Consider the following 14,073-nt stretch of genomic DNA (forward strand, 5'->3'; position numbering starts at 1 on the left):
TGCCACAAACCAATCTCTATAAGTTGTGAGACCCGCCTCGATGATTGATTTAAGACACCACTGTGGTGCAGTCTTAGCGGACCAGGATGTGGTGGCCGGAAGGAAGGAATACTGTCCAGGAGCCGAATGAAGTATTGCCCTCCAACAGCTCGCCCCACCTGGAGTAATCACTTTCCTTCTGGAGGCCACGCCCATCCTCAATCCTGTCTGAAACAGGCAAGTGGTCCTCCAGGGGCCCACAGCTTGGATAGAGCAGTGGTCCACCCTGACCGGAAATCTCTTCAACCGCCAAGTTGGGCCTTTAGCCAAAATTGGAGGGGCCAAATGTGGAGTTGCCCCAGCTGAGTTACAGAGGGTATCTGATAGAAACTATTCCTACAATAGGCCATGGGTGGGCTCGTCCGAAGCAATTGTTTTGTCATTGTTGTGTCAGTTATTGTATTTCAGTCAAACCTATAAAACCCTTTGTTATTCCAAACTACATATAAAAGCCTGATAAGTGGCACAAAAGTAATCAGAATGCAGCTACTTGTTCCTTATTTTTGTTTTTATTTGTTTCTTATTGATGCTTGAACTTCCCCTTTAAATAACACAATGCTCTGCCCTATATGTGTATGATGCTGCTCCCTTTAAGCACCTTTGTAAGTGAATTAATTAAATTCGACAAGCTGGTTTAATAAAGGATTTTTGATCTCGTGAATTAGTGAATTTTACTATACCATTTTTTTTTTTTTTTAATTGGCTGTTAAAGTTTAATATGGGAATATTACTTGACACACTGATCCTTTAACAATGCACTGGGACAAAAACACACACCTTTTGGACAAATCTTGCAACATGATTTCTTGACTGCAACAAATACCATACTGCTTAAACAAAATATTGATTTTTTTTGTACTTTTTTTGTACCAATATTTTAAATTGGCCTTGGAACTTAGCTGTATTGCATAGCAAAAAAAAAAAAAAAAACTAAAACAAAAAGCCTTACCTTGCCAAAGCAGTGAACACTCATTGATCTAATGGCATTGTTGAGCGCTCTAAATGCAAACTTTGCATGCAACAATCAGGCAGCAACTGACAGTGCTCTGATCCAATGACATACAGGCATCGTCAGTTTGACAGAACTCTAGCCAAATGATGTTGGGGGATCCAGTGGGGGCAGCAATTATATTTCAGGTTGGCCATGCTACTCTTTATCACAACCCTGCTAAAATGTAGTGCCAGTATGTGCACTCACTGGCGCCCTCTACTGCTGGTGGAGCCCCAGGCAATCGCCTAGCTTGCCTATGTCTAAAAAATGGTTCTGACTAAATATTCAGATTTACTTCTATATATTCAGACTTCTAATTATATTTTCAAATTTACATTAATATAGTCTCAGTTCTATGTATTCAGATTTACATTTATATATTTGGAATTATTACTATATATTCAAACGTAACAATATATTCAGACTTCTAACTATCTTCATCACACTACCACCAACATGTTGGCTGTTGGTATGATGTTCTTTTTAATGAAACTAAAGCATAACATAACGTAACATGGCATAATATAAATACCACTGATAGATAGATAGATAGATAGATAGATAGATAGATAGATAGATAGATAGATAGATAGATAGATAGATAGATAGATAGATAGATAGACAGATAGACAGATAGATAGACAGATAGACAGATAGACAGATAGACAGATAGATAGATAGATAGATAGATAGATAGATAGCGCTTTCATTTTCAATCCACCCACCAAACATTTCAAGCAATAAGGCATCAGACACATTAGCTTTGTCTGTGAGCTTAGAATAGGTCCCTGAGGGACTACACATGTATTACTGACAGCAAATAAACATATTTTGCTGCTTGTAATCCAAAGTTGCTTGTGCACTGATTAGGCCCCAGAAGCCCTCATGTCATTACGGAGAAAATATTTTGAGTAAACACCAGCCAAAAGAGAGCTATACTCATTACGTTTCACCGGTTTTCAATAATAATTAATTACAGGTAATACTAAATTCCTTTTTTTCTGGAAGTGTCGTGTCATCCTAAAAAAATAAAATAAAAGATTAACAGGTACAATTGTAAATAGCAGCAGCAGTATGGTCCATTTGATCAAGTACGATCTCTAATGTGGCACTTGCCACAATGTTAAGGCACGATGCCTTTGACACATACCGACTTTAATGATATGCCAAAGTATTTGTAAAATGTAGCATTTTAATACCAAATTTAAAATGACAGATGCACAAACAACGTGCATAGGCCTGTGTATGAAAAATTTGCTATCATTTGACTAACATGCCACTGCAAATCTAACAAGACAATCCTTGCGATTAACAGTCAAACATTTAAATATTTAATAAGCAAAACTGTCTATTTTTCATAACTCTTGACCAGTAGATGACACTGTGCTGAAACTGCTCATGTATATGCAACATGGTTGTCAACATACATCAAGTTTGGCCTCAAGTCCATTTTGCCATGCTCTTTGTGATTTGTCCTCACATTAATAAAAAATGGTTAGACTGATCATCTTGAATTTGTTTTTACTTTTTTTGTCAGCATGGTCTGAAGATGACAGTTGTATGTTCATGAAAAACTTTTTTATTTATTATTATTATTATTATTATTATTATTATTATTATTATTATTATTTTATCCAGAACATAAAAAATTCAGTCGGCTTGGAATGAGCAAAGGAATCTCACGAAACATGAATTTTGTTCATAAACATGAGTTCAACATTGGATATTGAGTTAGAGACTCCAAGTTTGCCATGGTTAACCTTCAGTCTGTCCTCTATTTGTGTGCCTAAATTTCAGAACTTTCCTTTAGTTCTTAGACCCTAATAAATAAATAACACTGATTATAAATAGACACACTGAGAGCAGAAAAAAAAAGATTAACCTCAGATTTATGTACTTTGGCTATTTGCATGTGGTATCAATAGAGTGTGTATAATACAGCCAAACTCAGTAAAACTGTTGTGTTGCACATATTATTTTTTCAGGTTATTGTTTTAGAAATTACTGCATTATTTAAATGTTTTTAATATGATTGTGTCTCTGTACTTGGCATCTATCCCAACTCACAATCAAATCTAAATTTAGCTCTAGATGTCATTAACTAAGATTGTGTCATCCATTAGAGTTTTGCTTGGTTAAACACTATAAAAATGTTTGTTCACAGCTCCCTTCATCATTTGGCTTATTTACTTATACTTTCTAAAGTTACACCTGATATAGGTGCTTAAGGATAGAGTCAAGAATACTTTCAGTACATGGTACAGCAAAAGTTATGTACAGTAACATTGTTTTCATGTCTTTCTGTGTCGTGAAAAACAGAAGCTGAATAATACGGTTTAATACAGTCATCAGGACTTAATCACTTCTAGAGCAGTAAGTCCACTCATCTCTGGATTTAAAGATGAGTAATTCTACGCAGCTATGATATATCATATCAGATGCAAAAACATCTAACCATCTCATCTGACACAATTAAACAGTCATGACCATCTATTGGTAAAGTTTTTAACATTAATAATTCAGTCATACTATATTTTTTGCCCCTTGTGATTTTAACAGAACTACATTTGTATTTAAATGTATGTCAAGTTAATTGTATGATATAACACATATTCTTTAGAACAGTTTTGATAAAGGAAATGCATTAAGAGTGGTTAACAAGCACTCTATAATATTCCATGCAGAAATTGTCTGGCCAATAAGGTCAATGCAAGGAGCCTCTCACATTCAGAATTGATTACAGTAATAGCGACCTCTGCTGATCAGATAAAGCATGATTAACCTTATGTTGACATTACTTGACATTCACATGATTTTTCATTGACATTTCTTTGATCATAAGAATAATCTCTATTGTGAAATGGAAAAGTGGATGCTCTCTCCTGAGCTCAGAGAACTCTGAGAGACAACAAGAGATGGCATCTCCTGAACCCATTCATTCTCCAGCCATTATTGTGAGTCCCATTCAGTGTGCCCTCGAGGACCAGATAACTGAAGCCACAAACTCTGAGCCAACAAAAGTACATTCTGGATATTTAATTTCTTCAATCATTTTTGTCTTTCAAATGTTTTTTAATGCGTAATTTCGATATAGTTAGGACACATCCCGATCAGACATGGGTCACACTTACAGCAAACTCTCCATTTGAGACCTAGGAAAATATTAATATCAGTAGTTACTTCAAGCATCATACTGTTCTGAAATATTATAAATAAATAAATTTCAGTTTTTTGCTCTTTCTCACCTAATCTAGATTTTGACGTTCATGGTATATGGCAAATAAAAGATATTTGAATGCATGATTGTGTCTCAGTGCTCCACGTCTATCCCCAAACACAATCAAATCTAAATTTAGCTCTAGATGCCCTCAGCTAAGCTGATGTCATCCAAAGGAGTTTTGCTCTGTCAAACTCCATATAAATGTTTGTTCACAGTGCACATTATCATTTCTTACACTTAATATATGACCATGGCTAAAGAATAGAACCGTATTGTCAGTAAGTATTAAAGCAAGATTATGTAGCAATTTGTAAATGATTTCATGACCTTCAATTATGTAAACTGACATTATATATTTTTATGGCTACATAAATATTTGAAGCATATTAATAATCCATGCTATATCTAAATATTAAGATTATATGTCACAGTGCAATCGCTGTTTAACTTGGAACATAACAGTTGCATTTATAATGGTAACTGAAACGTAACAATTTGACCAACTTTCCAACTACTCAAATGTTTTCTCTCTTTATTTTTACATGCATAAATGCAAGAATGGAATTATGTGAACTGTAATTGTTTGGCTGCAGAAATATTTGAAGCTTATTGATAGTGTATATCATAAATACTGATTATTCATTATTTAGTGTCTCACATGTGGGTTTTTGTGATCTAATTTTCTCTCAGATCTGCAAATAATAGCCAGTATGAATGCTAGTGGCAATGAACAGATGCAGCTGATCCAAGTTGACCCCGTCCGGAGGAACATTTCACTGGCGCTGACCCAGATCTTTGTGTGGCCTTTCATCTACCTCATCTTCCTCATGCTCTTAATATTCTCCAAGAAGGAGACTTTCAGATCAGAGACACGTTATATATTGTTTGGTCATTCTCTCCTGGTAGACCTAATGTTTCTTTTTCTGACCGATTTTGTGGTGCTCTTATCATACAACTTTGTTTTAATACCTTTGCACTTCTGTATCCCCATCTGCATGTTAATGGAGGCGATCACGGCATGTGCACCACTTACAATTATAGCCATGTGTGTGGAGCGTTATGTGGCTATTTGCATGCCGCTGCGACATCAGGCGATCTCCACCTCTCGAAGAGCCCTGATAGTGATTTTAATGATTTGGATCCTGAGCTCCATAAACCCCTTTGTTGATATGTTTATCCTCATTAGCACGGCCTCGCGTGAATACTTGTCTCAACTGACACACTGCCACTATGAGATTATGATTCCAGAAAAGATTCGTCACTTTGCTAGGGGTCTGTTGTATATCGTGGGGCTTGTGTTTATCTTGATAATTGAAATCTTTTGTTATGTGATGATATACCTTGCTGCACGTGCAGCGTCTGGTGACAATAAGAAGTCAGCATCAAAAGGGCAGCGCACTATTTCTCTTCATATCTTGCAGCTGTTTTTGTGTACGGCTGAGGTCATGTGTCCTTACATTGAGGCTGTGGTTATGCAGTATGATATTCAGACATACCTGACTGTCCGATTTATAAATTTCCTTGCATTTAGTATCACTTCTAGAGCAGTAAGTCCTCTCGTCTATGGCTTTAGAGACGAGAAATTCTATGCAGCTATGGTTTATTATATCAGATGCAAAAACAACACCATCTCATCTGATACAATTAAACAATCATGACTATCTTTTATTAGATTTTTTAAAGTTAATAATTCAGTCAAACTCCATGGTTTAATGTTTAATGTTTTAACTGCTTGTGTGATTTTAACAGGCCTAAATTTATATAGCCTACAAATGTATAAGTTATTCGATTAAAACAACACATATTCTGAACACATAACAGTTTTGATAAATGAAATGCATTCGGAGTGGTTATCAAGTACCCCATCATATTTAATGTAAAAAAAAAAAAAAAAAAAAAAAAAAAACCATCCAAAGTTTGTATTTGACTGGCCAGTAATATTTTGCAAGGTGCCTCTCACATTCAGTATATTGTTTAATGGTGACCTCTGTTGGCCGGATTAAGCATCATAAGTGAAAAATAGACGCTTTTGTTTACATGAGTTTTCTTTATATTCACTCACATGATTGTTTAACAAGATTTCTTTGATGTTCATGACTGTTGTGAAATGGATGCAATATGTTACATGCAGGCAAACCTGTGGATTTTTAATGCATTCTGAGCCCCTGTATTTATCTAAATAAATTAGGCTATTAAATCGTCAGTTTGATTAACATTGGATTAAAATATTATCAATTTATTTAATGAAAGTGAAATGTTTCTGTATAAATAAAATAAAATAAAATAAAGGAAAGCACTTACATCCATTCGAACATTTTAAATGGTTGATTGCATCCTTCAGGTTAACATCAGAGACATGTCAATCTAACAGCCTACAAAAATGTAAATTTTGTACTAATAAACAATTATTAAAATTTACATGTTGGATATTTAATTCCTCTATTGTTTTGTCTTCCAAATGTTTTTCATGTGTAACTTCTATAAACATACTCTCACTCTCCATCTACAGCTAAGTTCACTCTCCGTTTAAGGCCTTTTAGCAAAATTAGTCATTATCAGAGCCTATGTGGAAATAAATAAACTAATCTGAAATATAAAAATGCATATATATGAACAGCATTGTGTTTTAGCAACATTATCAGCTCAATACAGTTTATGTGATGTTACTGATTTCATTTTTAGGATAAACCCATATTACTCACAAAATAGTTTACACATTACTGTTTCATTGAAATGTTGATAGCAACCTTCAGGTTAAATTATAGCATTACAGTCCTTGTATCTGAATCAGAGTGCATTTTAAACTCATACTGTAGTATGTATAAACAAACAGCCTAAATGAGTAATGAAGATAAAGTTTAAACTATTAGCAATCATTTGAAAATAAACCACCTACAGCATCATGCAAATTAAAGTTGCAAAAATGCCAACATGTTTTCTATGTGTCTATAATGTTATGTGGCTTTGCACGCCACTGTGACATGATGCAATCATGACTTCCAAACCGCCTTTGTTGTGATTTCTGTCTATTCTTGTAATCTGGACCCTGAGCGCTAGAAACTCCTTGTTTACCTGTACATACTACTGCTAAAGATAAGTACTTGCTGAACTTGCCTGAGAGATTCTTCTTTTTTGTGTGTACTTTTTCCTATATGAATACTCTTTAACATGTTTGTGTTTTGGAAGCAAATGTTTAATGGAATAGGTTTTGTGCACTATTAAACATTTACCAAACAGATAACTTGAACTGTAATATGCTACAAATATACAGTAGGATATTTATATATATAACAACAATACTGGTCAAAGGAAAATATTCCAAAATGTTCAGTATCAAAAGAAGAGAATATTTCCCTGCATATTCCTCAGTTTTTCCTCTATATAATAAAGCATAAATTAAAACAAAAATAACAAATACAATAAATTAAAATTTGACAGTAAGGACATTTATATGTTTCCGTTTACCAAAACAAAACAAAAAAAAGCATCACAGTTACCACAAAAACATTAAGCAGCACTGTTTTCAATATTCACAATAAAAATAAATGTTTTGTGAGCACCAAATCATTATTTACTGCATTTTTATCAAATAAATACAGCCTTCTTTCCTAACTTTTCTTCTAAATATTTTAACAGAATGTATGTGTTTATTTTATTTTGGATTTTATTTTATTTTTATTATTGTTGTTGTTATTTGTTTTAGGTTTCCTTTGCTGCAAAAAGTTTCTTATAGCCCTTGATGCATGACAACAAGAACAGAACAAATAGTCCTGAAAACTGTCTCCCAGCATGCTAACACTGAAGACTTGAGAAGATTTTCAGAAAAAAAAAAAATCACTTTGACACATTAAAGCTGAAAGAGAAGTTTTTAGTTCGGCTAGAGGTCAACTGAATTGGTCTATCAATGTCTTTCTTTAGGTATTAGACTATAACTCACTTTAAACACAGGCTCATGTTGCCTCTATAGCCTACATACATTTTGGTCCACTAAGACTTTTTCTTATCACGTGGCCTTGTTTTTCTGCCACACCCTTTCAGGCGTGCATGCCATGCTCATCAATTCCTCTGCCTGTAATGCTCTTAATACATGTTTTGTGATAGCTGGAGGTGTGTGTCAGCATGTGCTGCAGCTCAACCACTAAGAGATCACTAGTGTTTGTTTACCACAGCCTGTTACAACCTTTGTGCTGACGTAGTGTGTAAATGTGCGTCAAACCGAGCTTTCCTTGAACTTAAACCGCTAAAAATCAAGATTAAAGGTCTAAATAAACGGATCAATAGACTGCATGGAGGGCAGAGTCCTGTAGCAGTGTATAAATACCGGTGAGGAGTGCTGTCAACTTGAACCATTGAAGAGCTACTTAAAAATACATACAGGCTGAAGGGATAAACCTGAGTATTTTTAAAATTAGTATTAGTAAAAGACTTTAAGCAAATATGCAGGCTTTTAGTAACTGCGGTTTGTGTGCTAGTGGGAGTCTTCTTAAATGCCGGACTGACTTCCTGGTAGTGGTGGGCAGAGCGAGGCTTCATGAAACACTGAAACAGTTGAAGCAAAGTGCCGTATTTGTTTCGAGGCTTCGAAACTTTACCGACACCCGTCTCCACGGTGACACCTAGTGGCCAATTGCCCATGTTATCTGAAACAACTTTGACAACAAGCCATTTAAAAATAAATAAAAATATTTTGTTTTCGTTAATGTGGTGATATTTTAAAATCCTATAATAATATCCTATATAATCCTATATCATAATAATAACTAGGTTATTTTGGTCATGAAAATGAATAAAACAAATAAATCCACAATGGTCTAATTTTTTTTTTTTTTTTTAAGATTTTTATTCAAAAATATTAATTGCTCTGCTGTGGAAGGGCTTAGCCTACTTCTTTTTTTACTGATAATTTCTCCAGCCTTAGAAAAAATCCTCTCACAAGGGACACTTGTTGCTGGCATGCATAGATATTTTTTAGCAAGGACATACAAATGAGGAAAAATCACAGCTCTCTCTTTCCAGTAACTTAGTGGATCATGGGTTCTTGGCAAAAATGCATCTTTTAGGTACTTTTTAACTTCTACTGTGGCATCTGCTGTGGCACTGTGTATCGCCTGGGTTTCATGGATACGACTATCAAAAAGTTCCCATAAACTGTCCTGGGTTTCTGTTGTTGATGTTGTTGTTGATGATGATGATGATGGGCCTGATGTTGACTGTGGCTCTGAATGAAAGTAAAAACAACAATTAGTTACTAAGTCTAAACTGACAGCATATATGAAGTATAAGTCACATAATTATTCAGATGACATAACTCCATAATGTCAGATGAAGAGTGAAACTGCTTACCAGGAGTTGCTGTGTTTGAACGCATCAGCGAAGCACACTCCAGTGTGATCTGCTTTTCAGCCTCCTGGGCTTTGGCAGGATTTCCAAAACCCACATTTTTGAACCTTGGGTCCAGCAGTGTAGCCAGAGCCAAGGCTCTGAATGACTCGTACCCAACACATCTTGAGTGCAGACCTTCTTGCAGGTGTGTGCCTGTTCAAAACACAAGCAAACCATATTGGTTATATTGATAAAAAATAATATGACAGTTGTGGCCAATACATTACATACAGTAGTATGGTCATTGTGGCCTACCTAATTGTGCAGTTGATTCCTGTGCTGATTGGCCTTTTTTCTGCGATAGCTTGTGCTGCAACATCCTGTAAAGTGGTATGAGCTTTGAAGCAGACACTCTCTGTTCCTCTGACAACTCTGTCGTTGCGAGTTTGAAAGGCTGCAGTAGTGACAATGATTCTTGTATAATGTTATACTCAAAACTTGTCAGCGGAGCAGTATCACTGTTTAAATTTGATAGCGCTGCACCCACTGGCTCTCGTTGCTCATACAAGCGCTGCAACATGTCGTAAGTGCTGTTCCATCTTGTGTCCACCTCCTGCATCAGTTTCAGAGCTGGTCTGCCCATCAAGCCCTGCATCTCCACAAGCTTGTCCTTTGCTTTGTAGCTGGATCTAAATAACCCCACTATCTTTCTGGCTTTCTGTCGTATTTCATTGATGAGTGGGGTTTGATCTAGGGCCTTTTTTACAATTAAATTTAAATTGTGGGCAAAACATGGGACATGCCGAAGGTTCAGTAGCTGGGCACTTAAGATCATGTTGGATGCATCATCAGTCACCATACACTGAACTTTGGTGGTTATTCCCCACTCGGCCATTAGCAAAGCTTTAGCCTCCATGAGATGCTGGGCTGTGTGTGTTTGGTAAAACCTCCTTACACCCAGTACAACAGTTGCCAGCTTTGCCTCTGGTGTTATGTAGTGGCAAGTAACACCAAGGTATCCGTCCATATTAATGGAGGACCACATGTCAGCTGTAAGGCTAACAAAATCTGCCTTTTTTAGGTCCTCCATTGTCTTCTCCTTAGAAATGTTGTACCTTTCGGTTACCATCGTTTTAAGTGCCTTCCGGGATGGGAGGACATAGCTTGGATCAAGTTTGTTCACAAAAGCCATGAAACCCTCATCCTCCACGATAGTGAAGGGCTGCAAATCCTTTACCACCATGTCTACAAGAGCCTCATCCAATTCCCTCTGTCTGCCTTTTAAAAGAAAATAAAGATAAAAGATTAAAAGTACTTTCACAAAACTAAATTTCAAAAAAAAAAAAAAAGCTTTTTCAAGTTTGGAAAAGTTTATGCTCAGTGTGCAAAGACAGATCAAATACAATATAAAATTACAACAATTAGGAAAACCAAAATGTTGTCTTCAAGCCTATAAAAATATCTATGTAATACAGTGACTAAGTTTGTGAGATGTTACATTTACATATTCAGAGTGAAGCTGTTTTCAACATGATTGGGAGTTTTGGAAAAGATTGACGTTACGTTGTAAGGCTGGTGGACACAAGCCTAAGTCTATTTAAAACTATGGACTTTCTAAACAGTGTTACATGAAGTACATATTATATCAAACAATGTATACCTTGTTTAGATGGCCCAGCAGTGTCAGTAGCAGGCCTAGGTACAGGGGGAATGTTACCATCCTCTGCACACTGCAAAATGGCAGGATGAGTGCTCCTCAAATGGCGCATCATGGATGATGTATTGTTGAAGTAGGCTAGCTGCCTATAACAATACATACATCTCACTTTATTTGGGGTTTCCAAATGGAAATGCTCCCACACCACAGATTTACGGCATCTCTTCTGTGGAGCCTCCATTTCTATCTATTCTATTAATGTCTATATATATCTATCTATCTATGAATCTATATATTTATGAAAGTATATATATATATATATGAATCTCTCTCTCTCTCTCTCTCTATATATATATATATTAATACATGAATCTATATATAAATTTATATATCTATGAATCTATCTATCTATATATATATGAATCTATCTAAATTCTATATCTCTAACTAACTTACTGTGCTATCTGTCAATATCTAACTTAGCCTATATAAATGTGTCACTATATCTATCCTAACTATCTGTCACTGTCTTTAGTTTATCAGTAAATATATTTAACTTAAATGTAACCTAAATATAACTAACTAAATCGCACTATAAATGTCAATAAATCGTAAACGCTATCTCAAAATCTTTCTCCTCTCACAAAAACCCACGAGGTGAAGGTGCATTAACTCCTCTTTTAAACTTTGTGGCAGTTGAGACAGATGTGCGATTGTGTGGTTTGTTCCCGCCCCTGTCAATCAAACGCAGACTCGGCAAGCGTGCCACCTATCGGTCGAGACACTTATGAAACGCGCAGAAGCTTCGTTTAGCCATAGTCACGTGACATGGGTGTTTTGAATCACAGTTCGGAGCAGTGTTTCGAAACATCTACGCTTCGGGATCTCGACACTGTGTCGAAACGTTAGTTTCGCGTCAGCCATCCCTACTTCCTGGTCGCCCGGAGAAACATGGCCGTCCTGCGACTGAGTGCTGCATGCGTTCAGCTTCTCAAGTAAGTTTGCGTTCATATTTTGCAAAAAAAAAGACGTCGTAGAGGTAGGTGTTTGGGAGTTATTTTCAACTTAGTCTAATTTATTGTGTTATATTACAGGGACAAGGCTAACGTGCTCTGCAGAAGCCGCGTTCATCAGCGTGTCCTGCGTCTGCCGGAGGTCTGTCGATCCAATACAGTCGCGTTCAGTCTCGGCAGCAGCCTCTGTGCGGTTCCTTTCACACAGGTAACCTATAAATGTTACATATAAGCTATAGACAGTGAACAAATGACGCTCGTATAGATTTAATTGTGTTAAAGTGTTAAAAAAAAATAATATACAGGTAACGTTACATGATTTTATTATGATTTGCACCCTGTTGACCTGTGCAATAAAATTCCTTTTTTTTCTTTCTTCAGCAGGTTGAAAACCTTTCACATGAATCCCTGATTCGTCGGGCCTCATGTCTGGTCACAGACAGTGCCAACACTTACCTTTCTCAGACCACACTGGCTCTTGTGGATGCCCTCACTCAGTATGCCAAGGTAAGACTTGAAAACAATGCATCTTTGACCTATAGTTCACTTTGTAAAATTAGCAGCTCACTTCATTGCTGACAAAGGTGTTCGCTTTCTAATACAATAAATATATTGAATATAAATATAAATGAAGTAATTTTACCGTATTTATTTTTCTTAGGCTCTACATACCCTCATTGCCCTTCAGAAGCGATACATAACCTCGATAGGTAAACTGACCCGTGCTGAAGAGGACAACATTTGGCAGGTGATCATTGGCCAGCGAGTGGAGGTAAATACTGTTCCTTTACATGTTTATTTACTTTTTGTAGAACAGGGTCCGCTTTAGTGTTGTTTACATTTTGCAACAGTATAGATCTTTATTAAGGCAGATCTTGTGGATATCAAGGTAGCCTAGTTATATTTAATTCAAGAGAACACTTGATATCAGAGCGTTCACTGGGTTTTTCTCTTTTCTTTAGGTTAGTGATCGATTGGAAGAATGCAAACGCTTCGAGTCAAACTGGATGAATGCCATCAACATCTGCGAGCTGTCAGCAGAAGCAGCCCAAAATTCAGGTATGTTTATAAGTTATCCTTAATAATTGGATTTTAGCTACCATGCAGACTAAAAAATAATTTATTGTACAAATGACTTTGGTCTGGTCTGTGTATTGATTTAGGCTTAATGTTTTACAGGGGCAGAGCATGCATGCACAGCAACAAAGACGAATCTGCAGGTGGCACAGTGCAAGGTGGAAGAGCTTCGAAAGATCTCAAAAGAAGCAGAGAAAAAACTGGCCGAAGCGAAAGCAGAAGAAATCCAGAGAATGGCTGAATATGCCTCCAGCATTGATATTAATGATCTGGAAGATATTCCTGAGGCCTACCTTCGTGAAGACTAGAAAAAGTTTGTGACATTGGTATTCTGTAGCCGGCAGTGAAACACTCAATGAGTATGACTGAGTCGAGAATGCACCTTGATATGAATTTGCAATCGGTATTGGTAATGGAATAATGAAGGCCAACGAAGGCCTCATTGATAAAAGGAAAAAAAAAATACCTGTATTGAGTAATTAATGCAGCTTGTAAGATACATATAAAATGTATGTGGAGGTGAAACCTGCAAAGAAATTGCTTTGTAAGTAACACTGATTTAGTATTCGTATGCGTGTATATATTTTCATATTGTTTATTTTTTTAGTGCAATTGCATGTTTGTTAATGCAACAATGAAATCATATCACATGTTGTGATATCCCAGTGTATACAAAGTTGCAATCAGTGCGTTTTATATTTGTAGAGATCAACTCTTATTTATTATCCTAATAAACAGACATTTTCACAAAATG

The 14,073-nt window shown here is 36.1% G+C and overlaps 3 protein-coding genes across 4 annotated transcripts; 2 read left to right on the top strand and 1 right to left on the bottom strand.

The window, feature by feature from the left end:
* Nucleotides 1-1,486: 1,486 nt before the first annotated feature.
* On the top strand, nucleotides 1,487-5,908 carry LOC113114599 (odorant receptor 131-2-like). Its single transcript, XM_026281473.1, has 2 exons — nucleotides 1,487-1,499; nucleotides 4,941-5,908. Exons 1-2 carry the CDS (start codon nucleotides 1,487-1,489, stop codon nucleotides 5,906-5,908), a joined length of 981 nt encoding a protein of 326 aa, XP_026137258.1.
* A 2,702-nt stretch (nucleotides 5,909-8,610) lies between these two features.
* On the top strand, nucleotides 8,611-14,071 carry LOC113115223 (diablo homolog, mitochondrial-like). Of its 2 annotated transcripts, none has more exons than XM_026282652.1 (7): nucleotides 8,611-8,756; nucleotides 12,166-12,224; nucleotides 12,324-12,450; nucleotides 12,627-12,749; nucleotides 12,904-13,014; nucleotides 13,205-13,301; nucleotides 13,422-14,071. In XM_026282652.1, exons 1-7 carry the CDS (start codon nucleotides 8,688-8,690, stop codon nucleotides 13,625-13,627), a joined length of 792 nt encoding a protein of 263 aa, XP_026138437.1. In that variant the 5' UTR covers nucleotides 8,611-8,687; the 3' UTR covers nucleotides 13,628-14,071. The 2 variants fall into 2 exon arrangements, with proteins under 2 accessions (XP_026138437.1, XP_026138436.1); XM_026282651.1 differs by having other exon boundaries at nucleotides 8,612-8,756; nucleotides 12,624-12,749.
* LOC113115222 (zinc finger BED domain-containing protein 4-like) lies at nucleotides 9,371-11,512 on the bottom strand. Its single transcript, XM_026282649.1, has 3 exons — nucleotides 11,233-11,512; nucleotides 9,888-10,850; nucleotides 9,371-9,785 (listed from the first exon to the last, which is right to left on the bottom strand). Exons 1-3 carry the CDS (start codon nucleotides 11,468-11,470, stop codon nucleotides 9,505-9,507), a joined length of 1,482 nt encoding a protein of 493 aa, XP_026138434.1. The 5' UTR covers nucleotides 11,471-11,512; the 3' UTR covers nucleotides 9,371-9,504.
* Nucleotides 14,072-14,073: the final 2 nt, after the last annotated feature.

This window comes from Carassius auratus, chromosome 15 (genome assembly GCF_003368295.1).
Source record: "Carassius auratus strain Wakin chromosome 15, ASM336829v1, whole genome shotgun sequence".
NCBI classification, from domain to species: Eukaryota; Metazoa; Chordata; class Actinopteri; order Cypriniformes; family Cyprinidae; genus Carassius; species Carassius auratus.